At 40.7% G+C, this 20737-nt stretch overlaps 1 protein-coding gene across 1 annotated transcript in view; it reads right to left on the reverse strand.

Moving 5' to 3' along the window:
* LOC108445656 (A disintegrin and metalloproteinase with thrombospondin motifs 12-like) overlaps positions 1-16309 on the reverse strand; it is a 52280-nt gene extending 35971 nt beyond the window's left edge. The window contains exon 1 of the mRNA XM_017730195.1: positions 16053-16309. Coding sequence (XP_017585684.1) covers positions 16053-16214 — 162 coding nt within the window. The 5' untranslated portion in view covers positions 16215-16309. The remainder of the gene's footprint in view (positions 1-16052) is intronic.
* Between the last annotated feature and the right edge of the window lie 4428 nt (positions 16310-20737).

Genomic DNA, 20737 nt, shown 5'->3' on the forward strand with positions numbered 1-20737 from the left:
CCCCTGCGGCGGGCGGGGCAGGGGAGCCAGCTGGCCAGCTCATGGAAGGAACCTGTCAGAGACGGCCCACAGAGGTAGCCAAAAAAACACAGCAGGGTCTCCAGTAGCACCCACTGGTCCCTCATGTGCACCCACCACACTGAATCACTGCTGCCCAGCTCCAACTATCACTCCTCCAATCCCAGTCCTGTCCCCACATCTCATCTCTAGTGGGAGCAGTTTTACCCACTCCCCAGATTTAAAAAATCTGGCACAGCTAATGAGTAAAAACCAACACATTTTATAACCTGGGACTACTTTCTTTTTTCCTGCTGTATCCACAGAATAGAACTGCCCTTCTGGGTAACCTTTACTCTGGTAACACATAGTGCAACACACAGTTGTGTCACAAGTCAGCCATTAAGTTCACGCTGCTGCAGAAGACAGCACATTTCATTCTTCAGCATTAGAGTAAAACAGAAAACCAGAGCTGGTCTCCGCCTCAGCCTATGTACAAGACAGATTTGGAAGCTCTAAGGGGGTATTTTCTGTGATGTCTTCCAACACCTATGGAGAGTCAAGTAATTAGAATTTCTTGTCATTCACATCAGGTTCACCTCTCTGTTTTTAATTCAGTTGCTGGAGCACAAGTTAGCCTTTCAGAGGTTTAAAAAAAGCAGAGACTACAGAGTAAGCACCATGTCTGCTGTCTGACTAAAACCAGTGCAAGTCTATGCAGAAAAGAATCCAAGCCAGAAAGTAAATAGCTTGCTGCCTCACATACTTGCTCACTAACTTCTTAAAGTGAAAGATGACCCCCAAAAGCCTTTCCAGCCCTGGCAAACTCCTCAGAAAATAATTCTCTAAAGAGTTAATCTGGCTCTTACATTGCAGAATTTAGCATGCAAGTACAGAATGCCCAGGCTTCTCTCTCTGCAACTCCGGTGCACTGCAATCATGTAACAAACCAATGTTAAGATACATTATCTTACTTCAGCAACAGAAAGCAATGAATTTGAATCCTTCATGAAACCAACACCAAAAAAGATACGTGATAGTCCTGCAAACTGTAGTACTATTAAGCCTTTTGGACAAAGGGTTAGTGAGCTCCAGGGCACTCTGGGCAGCATCTACAGTCACTCCCAGGTTTCCCCACTCTTGCTGACAGGCAAGGATATGGCCCCGGGAGACACTAACAAAAGATGCTAAGCAGTAATTGGAGCCTATCTAATTACAAAAGTCAGAGGCTGTATTTCGACTAACTTGTACCCCCATCACCCCTACACTCCCTCAGTGTATGAGACCTCTACTCTCAACCAGCCTTCTCCTGCAATCAAATATTTCTGATACTGCCCAAAGGCACAACAGCGCTTTGCTGAAGAGAATAAAACGATGCCACTGGGGGGAAAGGTATGCCCAGACTACCTCCAAATCCAATGCCCTCCTTGTTTTGGACTGGAGAGGTCATGCAAGCAGTTGGCCGTAGCAGCAAGAAGAGGTCAAAGGCAGCAAAAAAAGCCAGAGCAAGGGAAGAAGAGAAGAGGCCTGACCCACACCACACAGAGCAGAGTGAGAAGTCACAGCTAAAAGCTGATACTACTCTAAAGAGCTGCACTTAAAAAGTAACACAGCATCAGTGTGTCACTCATGAAGGGACAAAAGGGGTCTTAAGACAAGGTTTTGTGAAGACAGAGATGTTAACTTTCTTCAGGCATTATACACTCTAAGGTACAACTAATGGATACAAAATATTCCAGCAACTACAGTAGGACCAAAGCAAAAAGAAAATTTTGAACGAAATTCTTTTCCTGTTTCATATTGGTAAAAACAATTGTGATGGACTCGTGTTCTTTAGTGCATCCTGCCTGAATGATGCAGCAACCCTCAATGCTCTGCTCAGAAATTCTTTTAAAATGAAGACTGGCCAAGAAGACATGATACAATCACTGCTCCCCAGGGTTCACTGTTTAGAGTGGACAAGTATGAAATGTATTTGCACCAGGTTCATCTCAGAATGGGACAAAGAAAGATGTTAGAAAAACATCCCAAGCCCTGCTTGGACCTCATGCTTGTCTCCTTCCTTTCACTGCAACAAATGCCAAAGTGCTTGCTGTTGTGGGCACTGCACATTTCTCATACCAATGTACTGAGATGCTCTCGCCTGCTTTTCTGAGCTAAACCACCCAGTAACCCATCCTTAGTTCCCTTGAAGGAATGAGGTTAGGCAAAAGTCTGATGAGGAAAGGATGATATTGGATCTGGTTCAGAATACAGTCCTCATGCAAACCCTGTTTTCAGGATCCACTTCATTTTGTCTTGCTGTAGTGTGGTGATCAGTACAGAAACACTTAATACTAAGGAATAGAAATGCTTCAGATAGGAAGGCAGACGGGACACCCTGAAATAAACCCTTTGTAAATCCTTGAAATAAACCCTTTGCTTTTTGCCCAGAACAGCGTTTTCTGCCACAAACAGCATGTGCCAGATTCCCCAGCTGCGAAGCTGAGTTACACCACTGCAGAACACCCCTTGATGCAAGCCCTACAGGAATACTGCTGTGCTCACTCTCCCTTGGATGTACACACACTGTGCTGCCTCAGCTTCCGTGCGTAACAGCTCCCAGACAACTGAACTTTATGCCTGCCAAGATCTTTCCTCTGCAGTCAATTGCATGAACAATGCCCTGTCCTTCTTTTTTTTCCCCTTTGTCTTAGAGTTCTATTTCTCCTTTACTGCTTGTCTCTCCTCCCTTCCTGTATCACTCACAAGTGTGTTAATTTAGCTCAAGTTCAGTATCTCACTTGGTTAAGAAGCCTTTGGATAATTGTGGGGCTATATCTGGGAAAGGTGTTGGTTTTATTTATTTATATCAATCACGTTATGTAGACCTATACAAATACCTATACAAATTTTACTCTTCATATCCTTAAAAGAAAGGTAAGGTTGAAGTGAACAAAGGCCACTTGCAAGGGACACAAGATGTTTATCAATCAGATTTCAGAGTAGTGTTAAAAGTGGATGTCTTGACTTCTTGAAATCTCACCTTCATACAGGGCCGAATACATCTAAATCATGTCCCACAGTTACCGTATCTCTTTATCCTCCAATTTAAAACTTTATTTATGTTTTCTTAGTTTTTCAGGTCTTTCCAAGAACATCAGCCTGCTTGTTTCAAGAAAGACTGTGAATCCTCACAAATCACTGTGGTCTCAGCACTCAAAACAGAATTCAGGTAGCTAGAAACAAGAAAAAAAAGGAAACCCTAAATCCACAAATCCTTTTGCCAGTTCTACCTTAAAAAACTAAACCTCACATAAGAAGGAAAGGACTGTCTCAGACCAACATCTCTTACCGGTATCCTATTTCTCAAAACTGCTGAAAGCAAACACCTGGAGAACAGTAAAATAAGATGTGATACTTCCCACAAGTTCTTACCCTGTCTTTTTCAAATGGAGTGATGAAAAATACCTGTTGTATGCTGAGTGAACCTTCAGTCACATTCTCCCATATTTTTCTAATCTCTGCTCAAATACTGGGATCTTTTTTCTTCCCCCCTCCCCCCAACCCCGCCAAGGTAGGGGGAAAAAATTACAAAAAATCTCCATGAAGTATAAAGCAAATATATTCAAGTCTTAACCTCACACTTCTAACAGATGAGCTTTTAAAGTAGAAATTTCTATTATTTGCTAAGTCTGTGACCCTAGAATCCATACTATGACACTTGAATTTTCTCCTCTTCAACACCACACCTACCATTTCCTGGTTAAGGATACAACATCCCGATCCTTCCCTGTACTGATAATACGTTCTAGATCTGGATCCTGAGCGAAGTTCATTACACATTATTGATTCTTGTCCCATGAATACCAAGAAAAATTTTAAATAAAAGCAGCCCCAGAACAGAGACTTAAGGGACCACATGAGAAGTCTTTTTTCTCCCAATAATACCACGGAACTGCAATGTGTAATGCCAAGTGACACAGTGCTCTGAAACACAGAGCTATCAGCACCCTTGATTCGTCCCAAATACGCAAGAGAAAATGCTACACACAAATACATACATACTCACCTTGCCAGATATGTGTCATTAGCCCAGTTACTGGGATGTAGCCAGGTGCATAGGGAGGATGATGGCCAATTCCCAAATGCCTAACATGACTCCGGTTAGCAATGTCACAGTGGCACTTCACCAATGGGAGATGTACCATGCAAGTACAAATTAGTGACCTGATTTAATTCTGCATTGGAATGACAAATGACAGTGAAGAATACTACTCTGTTCCCTGTGGCACTGCTGCAGATCTAATACAGATAAACAGCTCTATCTACTGCCATGCTCAGGTTAAACGCCTAAAGAGACCTTGTCTTGTAATCAGGTTAAAAAAATTAAAAAGAAAGGCCCTAAGAACACTGGTTGAAGTGTAAGGGTTTGGGGGGAGGGGAATGGGTTAGCGAAGGCTTTCTGCTTTGATTTGACTTGCACAAAAATAGCCTGTGTAAGGGCTAAGAATGCCAGCGGCAGATGGACAATTCACAAATTCCTATACTTCACAGAAATCCATTCACTGTGAGAATCTGAGCTATTACGCCTAATGTGTTTTTCTGATTTGGGCTTCTAACTCTCACAACATTTATCCACTTACAGACTTTGTACAACACTTCATCTCTGTGTTCTGCATCTTGAGTCTTCACACTGGACTGTCTGGATGAATTATGGCTTTCAATTCAATTGTTACATAGGACTTTACAGTTCAAAGAACAGAAGTTCTTAGTAATGGGGAAACACGGAACATTTGTCAAAGGATGAAAAAATGCAGCTCAGTTCAGCTAGCTCCAGTCTCCATAAAGAAGCTTGACATAAACAAACTTGGCTTGCTTGTATTTTAAAGTATCTAATTGTCATTCAGTCCTTTACAGAACACATTTCTTGAGAAAGGTTATGATAATCAACTTAACTAGAAATAGTACCATATAAAGCAACATTCAGAGCCATAACATGAAAAGATTATGCCAAAAGCTGCTCTGCTGCCTTGCCAGACGATGACGTATCCTAATTACGAGAAAATGGCCAGAAAGATAACACAACTGGGTTGGAGATAATACTCCCTTCTAATGACCAAAGCAATTCAGAGCACTGCTGCAAAATAAATTCAATAGCCTAAAACCTCACTTGGGTAAATAACTGTAGCTGATGATCTGGCATGACATTTAATGAATTTAATGTTTATTACTTCTATTTGATCTTAATAAAATATTAATATGTAATTTTATATTCTTTGAATATACATTTACCACTTTTTCTGTCAGACAGTGATTACTACCGCAGGCAGGGGCTTTGTGGTTAGTCGCAGCTAATTTACGCTCTCCAGTTTCATTCCCTCCTTAGGTTTGGATTGCTTTCACAGGTGCAGTAATGGTCATTTAGCTTCCTAACTCTTCCTTGGCATTTCTCTCCTGAACTGCTACTACTCTCAGACTTTTGATCTCTTTTCCAAAGCCAAGTGAAATCTGTTTCCTGATTTGAAAGAGAACACTTAATTGGATAAACAAGTGGCATGTTGTCTCTGTAGCTTAGCTAGCAATAAAGTAAGAAACATGCAGTTCTCCACGTAAGAAGAAACCTATACTTTTCTAATTTATCCCTTTTTTTCTGACAGCTGTGACTGGGGTTCTACCTCCAAGAAGCAGCAGTAGCTTGTGCTGTGCATTTCAATGAAAAAAGGATTATAACACACCTGTTGTTTTTTGACAAGCATCTGCCACCAGCTGTGATTTAACTACATTATATAAAGATACAGCAAAAAATCTCAGCAAGTACTCAGCCACTCCAAACTGACATGATGTAAAAACCTGTTCAGAGAAAAAATACAGTTTCTCCTTTTGATTATAAGTTATTTAGAAAAAGACAACAGCTGTTGTAAAATATGCAGGCAATGAAGTTCAAACACTTTGGTGTTGTCTATAGACACAGCAAAACCAGTTTAATGAACATTAAGATCTACTGAGGCTCTTCGAGCACAAAGATGAACAAAGAACTTCCAGACTCCATATAGAAAATAAAGCCAGAAAGAAACTGGTTTTAAAAGAATTACTCACACCTCATGGCAGCAACAACAACCAATTTTTGCTTTCCACTCCATGCACAACTTTCAAGAGAAGGCACCTATATTAAAAAACAGATACAGAAAAAATACTCCGGGTTGGTGAAAACCTGTTATATACCCTGTGCCATAAGAACACAGCAATGGCCAGACTGGATTAAAATAAAGATACTTTCAACTCAGTAGTTTTCATGAGCAGACAGGAGCAGGTTTTTATGGAAAGGCTGCAAGAATGCAGCAAAGATAAAAGGACACAATCCCTGACCTCCAGATGTTCTGGAAACCTTCCAGTTTGGGATGTCTTGAGTTAAAGATTACTTTCTCATCTCTTTGCTGGAGTTCTTCTCCACCACTTGCTCATTTTCTCCATTTACTTCCCTGCCATTCAAGACACCTCATTGTCTACAAATTTACCCATCTTATAGGTTCAGTTGAAATGATAGTTTAGACCTCACAGTTAGAAATTCAGCAATTTTATATTAATTAATTTGCAAAAGCAACTCAATGTTTATTGTGGTTTTTTTATTAATAATGAAGCTTCTCTGCTTCAGCTTTTCTCCTTCAACCAATTTCCTTGTCTTTATATCTGGATTAAAAATTAGTTTACAATCTGTTATAAAGGATGATAGAAAACTCTAAGAAGCTATTCAATAGAGTAAGGACAAAGGACAACCCATAAATGTCAGAAAGCTCCTGAGACTGAACAGCTGGACAAGAAAGAAAAAAAATGTAATTAATAGATTAGTGAAACTTGATACAGCATTGCACAGTGAGGGGGCAAAGGCAGCACATGGACTCCGATCTACCTGCTACTGTGCAGAAAGAAACAGAGCTGCTGTTTTCATGGGGAAAAAAATTGGAACAATATAACAAACTAATCTCAACAGCTGTCCAACAAAGCTGTCAAGTGTTTGGAACTACCAAGAAACACAAAAATAATTAGGAATATACTGTGTCACTGAGTAAACCATCTCAAACACTATGCTCAGTGTTTGATTGTTCACTGTGTCCTCCAAGAAGCATCAAATGAAACTGATAGAAAGCTAGCGAAAAACAAATGAAGATACATCTAAATCAATTTTTAACTGTTGTAATTCATATGTAAAGTTACATATTTCTAACACTGAGTCAAGGGATGCCCAGAAAATGTGTGACATACTAATTCATCCATAGGTTTTCCTCCAAAAATTTGACCTGAGTTGAAAACAGAAGCAAGGATGACCGAACAGGAGATGTCCAACTGCCATGTTCTTACTCATATCTGGATATTTACTTAGTCATTGCTGGGCAGAGGATGCTGCATAAAACAGCCACTCACCCTATCCACAGTCTCCGTTTTTATGATTTTGACCAGATTTGGTCCATGACTGTTCTAGATAAGGAAATAGATAGAGTTAACACTGTGTACAAATTAGCAGATATTCAAGTCTGGACTGATCATTTAGAATTGTCTTTGTTTCAAATATATACATTTAAAAATGGGGTGGGAGGGAAGAGTGAAATTTGACAAAAGAAACCTTCAAACAAAAAGCTGTGTCGGTGTGTGAGTAAGGTTGTGGTTGGAATTTACAGTAACTTACAAAACAAATTTAGATTTACTCTTGGGCTTTCCATGTATCAACAAGCACTTTATTAGGGTTTTGCTGTTTGCCATGAGAACTGGAACACACAGTGAATGTGTTTAAACACAGCCACTGTTTAACCAAGACCACCAGTTTTTCATGACTACTTACCTGTTTTTAATGCTTGTCCTTTTCCAGAGACAGTGTGTATATAAAACACCTAAATATCCCAGACTAAATCACTAAATACATACATTCTGTTGCAATTTGCAATTGAGTTGGGTAAGTCCATTGTTAAGCACAAGATTCTTGAAAAAAACCCACCAAACACAATTATTTTGGCCACAGCTTGGTAATAACCACACCATACAACAGGGCAGGAGCCTTCTCAGCACACCAAATAGATCTGAGCCCAAGAGCTTTAGCTGCAGTGCAACCGTTCTGCAGTGACAGAGCTACAGGTATGTATGTGGATTTGTGTGTGTGTGTGTTTGTCTGATGCATGTGTAAATATAACCAAGTTCTGATGCTGACACTGTGCAGAAACTGCAGCTGCTCCTCTCAGACAGAAAGAGAACTGAAGAGGCAAGGCCTGATCTTCAGGCTGCTGGTTTTCAGCTGGTATCAGAAGGCAGGCTCACGCAGCTGCTGTAAAAGTACCACTACCCATCTATCCTCTTAGTGCAAGCAGCAGACAGAGGTATTTGGGTCTGTTGTTTGTATCACCCACTGCTGTTCACCACCAAGCATCCAGCTAGCATCTGTCTGCTCAGAACCAAAGCAAAACAGGCTTTTCTTGGTAATTTTCTCTTCTTTGAAGAACTAGAAAGTAAGGCACGCAATTGGCAAGATTTGTCCCTATTGATGTCACATTACATGCATCACTGGCCAGGTATGTAGAAAAGCTTCAGTGCTTCCCTTCTCTTCTGCTCATTATTAATGATTACATACAAAGCATGTGCTGTGATGGGCAGCAGGTACAGCATGTTACTAATATGGCAACCAGTGCAAACAATTCTATTTACCTCCAAGCCAGACCACTCCTTTCAGCATCATGAAAATAGAGTAAAGAAAAAAAAATTCTATGAACAGCTTTGCTCCCCTACAGATTTGTTTATTACATGTATTCCATTTTCCCAGTTAAAGCAATTTCTTCCAATCTCTCCTGAACTCCCAGCACTCCTCACCATCAGCAGGGACATGTTACCTCGCTCAGGAACAACTTACAGCTGTGCTGAGCCATTTGCCAAGCTGAACGTGTACATCCATCATCTCACTGATCAAAAGTTCCCACCTTTACCTGCAAAATTCTCAAGAACTTAATGGCTTTGATACCTCCACTTCTCTTTCAGAGAAAGAGCCAAAAACTTTCAAAGATACTAGAAGATATGAGAAGAAATAAAGAACAGACCATTTTACAAACTTTACATTATTAAAAATCAAAGCAAAATAGATGTTATGAATATTTTTTACTTCTGCATCCTGAACCTGAAGTAACAATCTCATGGATTTCCCTCAGTAAACATAAACTTTTTTATAAAAAAACACCAAAGTAATGAAATCTTGACATAGCAGATTGATTACAAAGACTCATGGAAACTGGAAATATGACTGACAGCTCTGTACACCAACACTATTCCTAAATATTTAGCAAATATGTATGTAGATACATATTTAAACAAGAGATTAAGATTCCTTAAAACTACATAAAAAGAGTCACTCTTTCATATTCTCAAAAAATCACTCCCTTAAAGGAGCATTCTAAATATGGGTACTCCATCCAAACCAGCTCATAAAGACCAATACTTTTTTTAACCTACCCCATCAATGACCCTTCCAATAAAATGTAACCACGTTGTTTTAAAAGCTCCAGTCAGACCCAGCTTCTGGTTTAACAACTTCACATTGGTTAAAGGTGACAAGGCCAAAAGCAGGAGCCACAGACACAGCCAGATTCTCATGTATTGAGATCACTGATGAGATTCATTTGACCTGTCAATTAGAGTATTTTTGCAGACAAAAGACCGGGGGAAGGGAGCTGGCAGATGGATAGTTGAAGTTCAAACACAAAGAAAAGGGATGGATGTTAAAGTACTGCAGCATATACTAACGAAAGTTTGAAGGATGAATCTGTTGGGGGATGGGGGTAAAAAAGCCCCACAGACCACCTTGTCTTTGGATCATCTTCAAAATAGACAAACAAAACTGTGCAACACAACCACAGTGCAACCACAGCACTAGTCAGTCAAGGAGAATATCCAGATACTTATTACTGTTGTGGAGAAACAAGGCAAACCAAGCATTACAAAGAACAGATGCAGAGAAAAAACTGCATTTACTTTTAGTGTATGTTTTTCTGCTTGCAGTATTTTCCATACTACTGCATGTGAGAAGAGATGTACAGCAGCCACACAACCAAGTTACTTGGCAGGTCTTTCCTTCTTTAGGATTGCCAGAACAACCCAAATTGTAACAATCAGAATGTGGAAGCTCCATTGTAGCCAGCCAAGGAGCAATTCCCACCCCGAGGAAAAGGCTGGCAGCTTGACTTCATTCCTGCCACTCTCCAAACACCGTATTCCTACACTTTTGGTTCCATCAGATTATCCCTAGCCAGATAACCAAAAGAGGCCGTGGTGGAGATGTCACTGACACCTAAGCAAAAGACACAGCTGGCAGGGAGAGCCACCCGACATACTGCCGAATAGAAGCAGGACCCAGCCAGTACTGTCCCTCAGGGGAAAGACAAAGAAAGAAGCAAGAGACTGTCCTAGAGGAAGAAAGGAGACGAGTAAAAAGCAGGAGACCCCTGAAGAACTTTTGTTTTTGTCTCCCAGAAGCCTTGTTCACAGAATGGAATTCATGTATTTATTTGAGGAAGCACTACAGGAATACATTCCAATTCAACTCTTAAAATAACAGCCACCTGAACAGCACGTGTCCCCCCACATGTGTTCTGCGGGTGTCCAGTCACAGGTCAGGGATCAGTGCTGAATCCAGTTTCCGGTGGTCAAAAATTCAAGTGAGAAAAATGTTACATATCCTCTGTCCTTAACTGTCTTTCTCACTGCCATGTATTTTGCCACTTTTAATAATCAAAAGACACTTCCATTTGAAGAGAAACAATTCTGCTAGATGCAGGTATACCTCAAGGGAATAAAAAGATACAGTTATTCTTCTGGGCTTTTGGAGTGATTTGCGTAGTGCTTTAGCTTTGCTAAACTCCGGTAACCACCTTTAACAACAGATTAACAAACAAATGGTCAGTAATCAAACAGGCTCACATGCTGGGAGATACAGAAGCAGATAAATACATGTATTATAAGCTTAGCAAGAAATTTTATTCTTTCATTACTTTAGAACAAATATTATAAAACTGTTTTAAAAATTCATTTATTCTTAAACCTCATCTAAGGAAAACACCAAGTCCAACATGTTGAAGTATGTTTCCTGTATCCATAGGAGAGGAAAGTCTAAACAGCAGTATTAGACCACTGTCATAGGGCCCAATATCACTGAAATACTGTTATGATACCTGCACAGAACTGTACAACTTGGGACAGATCATAAGACAGTAACATGTGGGTCAACATGAAAAAAGCATCTCACACTAACTAGAAAAGCCTATTGGCATGTAGCAGGAGAACAGAGGTCATGCTGAACTCCCCCAAACTGATGCAAATCTGCAAAAGATAAAATGCTGCCGGTAGATTTTATGCTACACTGAGGAGACCAGATTAAGGGCATGGGTGGAACTGCGTGAGTACCAGAGCTCATTCTGGGGCTTCATACAATGGTGATATCCAGCAATAAACAGTTACATTCAAGCAGAATTCAGTCACCATTCCACTTTGGTGACAAGCTTGTCACACATGTCAGGATAGACACAGATGTGCCCAGAGAGGTCCCACTTAGAGTATCTTCTACCACCTGCTACACAAACATACAGCCACCAATTACAGGTCCACAAAGAGCTGCCCTGCCTGTGACTCAGCACAGAGGGAAGAATGGAGGTGGGGGAAACCTTTCAAAAATCTTTTCAAAGGCATCCAGCACTTATTAAAAACAGTGATGCCCATTAGGACAGAGGCAACCTTCTGACCAGCTGGAGACAGCCAAAGCAGGATCTGCCCACAGGCCCTGTATGTCCCGGAGCTTACCAGGAGCTACCAGCTTATATGCACAGATCATGCTCAATTTCCATACTAATGTCCTTTCAGTCCTCTGCCTTTTCCCTGCTAATGCTTGCATTGCCTTTGAAGATAAATGTATCCCCTCCCCCCCCCAAGCAAATGTTGATTGACAGCTCTGCACTGTAAACAAGTGTCAAGGAAACAAAGCCTTAACAATGCTCTGTCATCTAAAAATACTATAAACAACATCTGTGTTATTGACGGATAAAAGAGGGCCTTGTTCCTAATGAAGAGGGTAGACTATGGGAGGAAATCTCAATTCCCAGCTCTGTAAGATTCAGTGCATATAAACCTACCATATTCATTCAACTTCACTGCTCCCTCCCAGCCCTACCGAGGGGACAACCTGACACCACTGCTCCAACACAAGGGATTCTCAGGACTAGCACAAAACTTGACAATTAAGGCATTAGTACTGGAAAAGTTCATTGTAGCTTTCTGTGGAAAGGCACCGGGAAAACTCAAAAGCATGATTAGAACAGTGCCCTAAATAGTCTGCCAAGACAGCCAATCCAAACATCATTTTCACTCAAAGATACAAAAATGAATCATTTTCTCCCCCTACTTCATCTTGGAAGTTTTCCTGTATCTAAGTGATTTAATGTCTGCTGCCCTTCCAAGCGCCACAATCTGATGTTTCTTATGTTCTAGTAGTGACTTCCTCTCCGGGCTTCCCTCCTCCAAGTGTGACCCAAAACAAACAGCGAGGTCTGTCCCACTCTTCTCATGTCAACACATGCATTATTCAAAAAGGCTCAGAAGTGCAAAAGACTTTACTAAACAACTGACCCAGAGAGGAAGAGACAGAGCTTACAGCATCATATTCTTCAACCTGTTAAGAAGGGCATGATCTATTTATCATGAAAGGGAAACTAAGATTTCACAAGGTGTAAGAAAAAAATGGATTTGGAAATTACAACTTATTTCCTCCAGATCTCTGATATAAATCTATCCTCTGTATTCTCTTGTCCAACTCTGACCAAATCCCTTTAGGAATCTTTTTTTTCCATGTATACTTCTGAAAACAGAGACACAGTTACCTTTTTTTTAAAAAGAACAATGTCACACAATGACCATGCCACCCATTCTTATACCTCACAGCTATCACTCTGTTATTTCCCTTGCAGGCCATTTCGGGAACATAAAAAAACCATCAGCAATGCCTGTGTAATGCCGAGGGAAGTAGGAGTACATTTCAAAGTGAAAATGCAAGGGAGATGAAAATCCATTTCTATATTTTCTATGGGAACATGTGAGTGATTTTTATGATGAACACAAACCTACACCACACATCTTTCTTTGGTTCTTACACACCACTATTGTCCTGGAAATTAAGAAACTGTCAAATACAAACCAAACAGAGTTGACATGAGAAAAAGTCATTCCAGCAAGAGGACTAAAACTAGGATTCCCCTCCCACAGGCATTTTTAGTATTTTATTTTGCTCCAATTCAGGCCACCACTTGTAAAACAGGGCTGAAAAAGATGACATATTCTTAAGCAATTCACTTGGACAAAATTACAAAATAATAATGCAACCATTCCACGCTAAAAATTACAACCGAAGGGATATTCCACAAAACATATTTATTTAATCAAATCAGTATTTTCCAGCATTATATATTTTTTAGCAGCTCATGACTAAGAAAGTAAAAAATTAGAAATTTAGGGATCACAGAGTTTCCTGTCATTCATTACCATGGTAAATTGGTGCTTCACTGAGCTTATTAAAAAATGCTTCAGCAATGAAAGTACAGTAGGCTTTCATTTTATGATGTACCTAAAGTGTCAAGACAAAACAGCATCAGGGAAGGAGCATCACTAACATTCCTGTTCCCAGTATTTGAAAGCTAAGACATTGGTTTTCACCAGCTCTTAGGTTATGAGGCTTGAGAATATCAGCACAGTTTTACTATAGTAAACAAGCTATCAATGTCTCCTCATGCCATAGGTTTAATATCTAAAGTAAGTTTCTCTAATTCCATGGTGTTTACTTATTCTCAGTTCTCCTTCATCCTCCTTCCCTCCTTCACAGGAACAAATAGAAAAAAAAATCTTTTCAACAGAAAACACAACTCACCTCAGAAAGAAAAAAAAGACAGAAACAGACTTGATGCTGACGAGCACAAAATTGCCGTTCACCAGGATGGAAATAAATCAACACTAGAGCTCAAAAATGTGGAGACCACCACAAACAAGAAAAGTTTCAGAAATGTTAGGTTTTTATTATGAAAACCAGATTGCATTTCTCATAGCTGGCAAACTTATTAATCAATAGATGTTTTCAAATAACACTGGATCTTCTGGAAAATTTTCAGGGTAAAAGCAAGAGAATTCACCTTTCCCCAGCTTGTGTCATTCAGAGGAATCAAGATACAGACCCAACTCTTACTGCAACCTCTTCAGAGTAGCAACTTCTGGACTTCAAAAATCATCACATCAAAACTATCATGTTTTTACCCAGAGGCAAAGCTCATTTATTCAACCTGAATCAATTTATGATAATATATTTTCGAAGTTTCATTTTGTGGCAGGATGGGAACACAAAATCACAACAGCATTTTTCTGATACAAGTGTTTTATCAAAACCTTCAAGTGAAAATAAAAGTCAAAAAGTTTGTAATACAAATGAAAGGATAACTTTAAAGGGTACTACCAAGATGAATTTAAAATGCAAATTGAGTTTTGTTTTTTTTAGTTCTTGTTGCAGACTAAATACTTCCACAGACATAATGAAGATCTAGCACCTCATTTTTCAAGCTCTCATCCTAATGAAAAATAGCAAAGACATTATGGTAATGTAGAAGAGAAAACAACCAAAGGAACTACTCATAGTTATGATTAGAGATAATCATATCTCCTTTTACTTACTGACCCTGTATGATCAAAACATGTTTCAGGGGAATTTTGGTAAGTTGGTCCCCACTGGAAGTGCTACTTAGAAAATCCCTGATCTTCATGCCTGTGGGACTGAAACTTCTGGCCTCAAGCAATGGTTTGTTTCTCCAGGAAACATGCCAAAAGTGTTATCAGCACTTGTGTAAGACTCCAAAGTTTCCCGATTCAAGTAGACCAGGGCTGTCTGCATGTCATTTCTCACACACTGCCAGAAGACCGACTTTCCATAGTTTCTGAAAGCTTCATACAGTTCAACAGCAAGGAACATGCTTGATACTGACAGGTTGGCAGGGGAAGGTTACACTTTACACATATTCATCTTGGTGTTCAGGCTCAAAAATCAAACATCAGTCACCAGCCTGCTGCAGACTTGAGATGTGCTGGCCAAAAAGCATCAGTCCCTGCTTCACGCGCTTTCCAACACCGCCATTCGCCACTCCAGGATCAAGGCATGAGAGCACATGCACGCTGCATGCATTTCATCATCACCTCTTCCTGTACACTCCACAAACCCTTTGGATTTTGCCTCTCACAGATCACATGTGCCATCTTACACACCTCCCTACATCCCCTTCACACTCAGGCACCTTGTTTCTTCTTCCCCTCCTGACAAGGCAGGCTCAGCCTCATGCTCTAGCACAAACAGAAACCTAAGCCATGGCTGTGATTAAAAAAAACAAAGCATGGGGAAAAAAAGGGTTTCCATCTCCTTGTCTCAGTGTGAACCACAGGATACTGAGAAATGTTCGACTTCAAGCTCCAGCCTTAGAAGTGCTCTTTGACATGAGAAATGCCTAGCAGTGGTTAATTAATGGCTTGAATTCAAAGCTCTGACTAATGTTGCATCTAACCTATCATTTATATCTGAAGCAATTCATAAGGAAATGATTGCGTTTTCCCAACCTACCACCCGTGGGTTTGATTCACAGAGCAGTTTCAGTGCACTTGAGTTACATTCCTTTTAGAGGAAAACAGAACAGAAGCTCACATCCAGATGCATTTGAAAGGCAATCCAACTACTAACAATGACTCGATACTTGGATGGCTTCAAGCTGTATGACTGATAGAAGCCTTTAGTCCAGATCACAAAAAAAAAAATAAACCTATCTTAAAAGTAAATGCTAAGGGGCCTCAGCATCACCTTTTGAGTTTCTGATTCTTCCAAAAATCCAAACAACATCCATAGAATTAAACCTTCTTTCCGAGTTAGTAGGGTATCAGACTGGCTCATCCAGTTCCTTCACAGACATATTCATACCAGCTCAGCTCTAGTGACACCAGAAATAGCCCAGAACCCCAGCGAAGGTCACACCACTTACCAGGCCACTGCAAGTGCTGATCGCTGCTGTCCCGCTGCCGGAGCCAGGCTGCCACGCCGTGCCAAGGAAGTGGCAAGGGACTCCCGAGTGAGTTGAAATCTTCGCACTGGTGTGGTTGCCACGTCTCCTTTCTACTACGTAGTTATGGGAAAGAAAACCCATGTGGACAGTTAAGTTAAAAAACAGATCCTTCTCCTCATGATTAATTTTGTAATATACCACATTTTCACTTTTTCCGAGATCTCTCTTGTTCCTTGGGCTTGAGATGTGGTGGTGTAGATTAAAAGAAAGAAAATGCCCACTTGCATCTACCCTTGCTGGATGAACCACGTGGTATTCTGGCACTGTCTTCACAAATTGCTCTGAGAGAAAGGGAAAAAAAAAAAGGAAACAAAACTAAGGTGAGTGCTAGCCTGTTAAAGGGAAACTCAAGAGTGCAATTCACCACAACATCCTACTGACACAAAGGAAGGCAGTGCACAGATGACCATGGAATACATTCCTCATTTGGGCTTTCTATTCTCCCATTGTAACATTCAGTTTAGAAGCTAAACATTATTCTTTTCAAATATTTCATCACCATTCATATAAAAGACTGACTGTCACACACAGCCCCTTTCCCAATCCCACAAGGGCGGGAAACCCTCCATGTCCTAGGTCTTCAGGACATGGCACTCTGATCAAGGAGATCACCTTCACACATCCAAAAATCTGACCACAGAGCCTTGCAAATACACAAATGTGAAGAGAACACCAATTGACTTGATTATTTGTACTAACAGCACCTCAGTTGCATCAGCTTTAGCAGCTGCCGCAGCTGCAGATTTAGAATTTCAAAGAAGGGTTTGAAGAGAATGAAGTAATCATGCTCTTTTTTATAAGGAGTTCCAAGGAGGATAGGATTGGAAATCTTATCACTCATCAGGATCTAGCAGGGGAAGAGAGATTATTGACATTGCTGTCCCCTGCTACAACAGGGGAAGCATACATAAGAAGATACAGAAGAAACATCACATGTACCCAATTTTATTTTTTTAAATTTCTGTGAAATGCAAAAACCTCATGCAAATAACACAAATCCATGTAAAACACAATCCATATGAACTCATACCCTAAGGGCCAGATCTGCTGGCATACTTGAATTCTACCCAAGAAATGACAATCTGAACACATTTAATTAAAAAGAAGTTATGATGACATACATTAATCCAGTTCTTCTTTACCCAGAGTTGTTCCTCATTCCCAAAGTCCCAGCCACTTACACACGAAGTGAGTACACCTCATTCATTAACTAAGCTGCTTAACAAAGCAATTAGCCTGTTCCAGCTACTTCCAGACTAGGTCTGGTTAGGCAATCCTTTTAGAGGCACTTCTCCCTCCACTGCCTGCACCGTCAAAGCCACAGAGGAGAAACCCTGCCTAAGCAGACAGCTGTCTGGATTCATCCCCTTCAGGAAGCAACACATCTCATTTGTCCTCATTAGCTGCAGTTTAAGACATGGCAGCTTGCATTTCCTCAGGCCATGGATCCCTGAGACACATGCACTGAAACATTTCCAACAGAAAAGAAAGCAAGACAAAATACACAAAACCCCTGCTTCCCAGCACATATACAACTACATCAGAAATCTGGCATTGTCTCAGTGGCATCTTTACTTCAGAAGCAAGCTTATTCTCTCACACAACAGATTTCTTTGTACACAAGCCTTCCCACCAGCCTACAGTGACTTGGAGCCTTTGCAGGACAAGCCACAGCAGTGGGGTTTTGGGCCTTCACAGTGGCAGGTCTTGACAACATGGACACTAATGCCTACCACAAGTTCTGAGAGACATCTGGCCTTGTCCACATAAGGGGACTGAGACACTGGAAACTCAGAGCACATCTTCATGCCTGCAGTTGGCATGAAGTAAATAGCACAAAAGGTGCCAGATGCCTGGTAAACCAGAGCTCCAGAGTGAAGCAAAAAAAAGGCAGGTAGAAGAGATAAGAAACACTGAAAAATACAACTTATCTGCAGATGTTAAATTGTAAGACTTTGGGGAAGTCCCACATCCCCATACTGTGCTAGCAAAGACAGGCTAACAGAGAATGCTGCAAGACCAGGCCCCCATTTCTATGGTTTTCAGCACAACTCATTAAATAATCAAATTAAATGCCTGAAGGAAAACTTACTCACTTGCTGTCACTGTGCGATTTTCCTCTGCCTGATGTCTTGAACTTAATTTGTTGTGGCTTAACTGCTAAACTCCATGCAACACCAAGGACTTGTGGTTTTGGATTTAAAACTATTCAAGGAAGTTTTTTACTTCATCACTACAGCAATTAGTGTGTTGAAGTTAAAGAAAAGTAGACCATCAACATAGATGGAAAATAATACTGAACCATCGGATTGTCAAAGCAGAGAAGTCAAACTCCTTCCACCCACTCGTTAAATACTTGTTTAGTCACTGGAAAGGGGAATTATGCTGCATAATAATGTACTGTAATATAACTGAAGAAATTAATTATTAAAAAGCCTCCAAAAGACCAGAGGGGATAAGACTACAACACAAAATTCTAACAGAATGAGGCTAACAATATTTCTGCAAGCAATCATGATAAGTACATTTTTGTCTAGACTGCTGGGTAAAAGTTAGCAAAGGCAATCCTACCTGTAACAGAAAAATTTACTGAGCTCCACACTAAGTCTAAGATAGCATAGTTTCTGCCTGGAGGAGAGTGTAAAACAAAGACAGGAGGTACAATTTTGATGATTCCTTTCTTCCCTTCTAGGAAAGAAGAACTAAATACATGCAACCCAGACTGCTCAAAATTAAGGGCTGCATCCTTCAATACTGAATGCCTCTATATAGTAACATGAATTCCTATTAAAACACCACAAGTTCCCATAAAACTTTGCAGTAGCAAACATAAACGGAAGGAATAAATGCCAGTGCCACTGACAAGCCACGGCGGTGGCATGTCACAGCACCCCCCTCGGACACCCAGCATACTCTCCACTCCAGGGAAGTCCTGCCTGTCGAGTGGGCACTGCTCAGGATTTACAGGCCAGGAAAGGTGGCTGTGTAGCTCCAGAGAATGTTTTGTCTTTCCAGAACTACAGCCCCGGCACGTTGGCTTGTGTTGGTGCTGCGAACAAGACTGAAGCAGGGCACTGAGCAGCAGACATTCGAGTCAGGACTTTGCTCTGCAATCACAGTGTCTGCTCAGGCCCTCTGGGAACACAGGACAGGCAACATTCAGGCCCTTCATAATTGTTTGAGGAGCCCAAGTATTGTTTAAGTTGTCAGAGAAATCTTCCCTGCAGACCTTCCTAATTCTGCATCATTGAAAACATCTGATAATATTCAAAACCACTCCTGTCTGTTCTGCTCCTCTGTGGATTCTAATTCGCCACACGTGGCAGAGAATTGCCTTATTAAGAAGGGCTGTACACAAAGTGAATAAACTAGGATAAAGAGAAAAAAATACATGGTCTGTCACACATGACAGGAAAACCACAATTTACTTTAGATACCTAACATGTTCCCTGACAAAATTCCTTTAAAATGTGACACATCATCATTTACCATTGTTTCATCTCCATCTTTGTAGTTTGTGTACATCTGCCCCTCAGACCCTCTGGCTTCTTTTCAAACCACTCCCTGGGATAGGAAGTAGTGTGGCTCATCTTGTGAGGAAGCATCATGCCCAGGAAACACACCAAGCTCCAAAGCCCCATGGAAGAGAGAAGGCCTTATCACTCAGCAAGGGCATCCCTAACTGTCCCATCTATCACACTTATGGATGTGGAGGAAGCAGAATACTTCAGTGGTACCAGATACAAACTTCAGTCCACACTTCACACTGCAAGAAACCTTCCTTTGCAAAAAATTAGCCACATTTTTAACTGCCCCACTACTTAATGCTATTTGCAAACTCTTGGAAAATACTGTTTTAATGCCTAGAAAGTTAAATTAATTTTACATTCATTTCCAAATGCCTGACAATTAAATTGCTACTACATGCTAACACAACCATCCCTGTTCTGTCCCACGTAGAGTCACAGCGATGTAATTGCTGCTAGCATGCACCTTCAATGAATCCAACAGGAACCAGCTTCAGGATAATTGAGAAGTTCACTTTTCAGGGCACCTTATTTAAACACTTTTCATTTTCACGATCTCTGAGGGGTACAGAAGATTTTCTCTTCTGTGTTCAAGCTCTCCTGCCAGCACCACAGCTGTTGATTGCATCAGGAAGCAAAATTTTCTCATACACTTTTGGGTCTTCTACCACCAGGCAGAGTCTTCCAACTACTCATAATTTTACTCCCTTGGGAGCCACTTCTCCTGTTTTCCTTAAACAGGCAAAAACTAAAATAAAAAATAAAATTCCTGTCTTACACTCCCCACAGCAAAAGAGGGAGAAAACCCAACTCTGAGGGCAGCCTCAAAGAGACCCCTCCCGCGCATGAAGTCTGACTTGCAATCTACCATCCTCACTGAATGTGAGCAACTCACGGCGGGTGTTGAACCCCGGTAACACCAATCCTTCTGGAGCGCCTGCTGCTTTGGTACAGAAGCGATCACTTGTTTAGAAATAAGTAAACAATCAGGACAGTAAACTTCTTCAATTTAGTAGCACAAAACGATTCTGGGATTTAGAGAGCTGCCTCTAAACGAGGAAGATCAGCAAAAAGCAG

The sequence above is a fragment of the Corvus brachyrhynchos genome, unplaced genomic scaffold (assembly GCF_000691975.1).
Source record: "Corvus brachyrhynchos isolate BGI_N302 unplaced genomic scaffold, ASM69197v1 scaffold42, whole genome shotgun sequence".
Lineage (NCBI taxonomy): Eukaryota > Metazoa > Chordata > Aves > Passeriformes > Corvidae > Corvus > Corvus brachyrhynchos.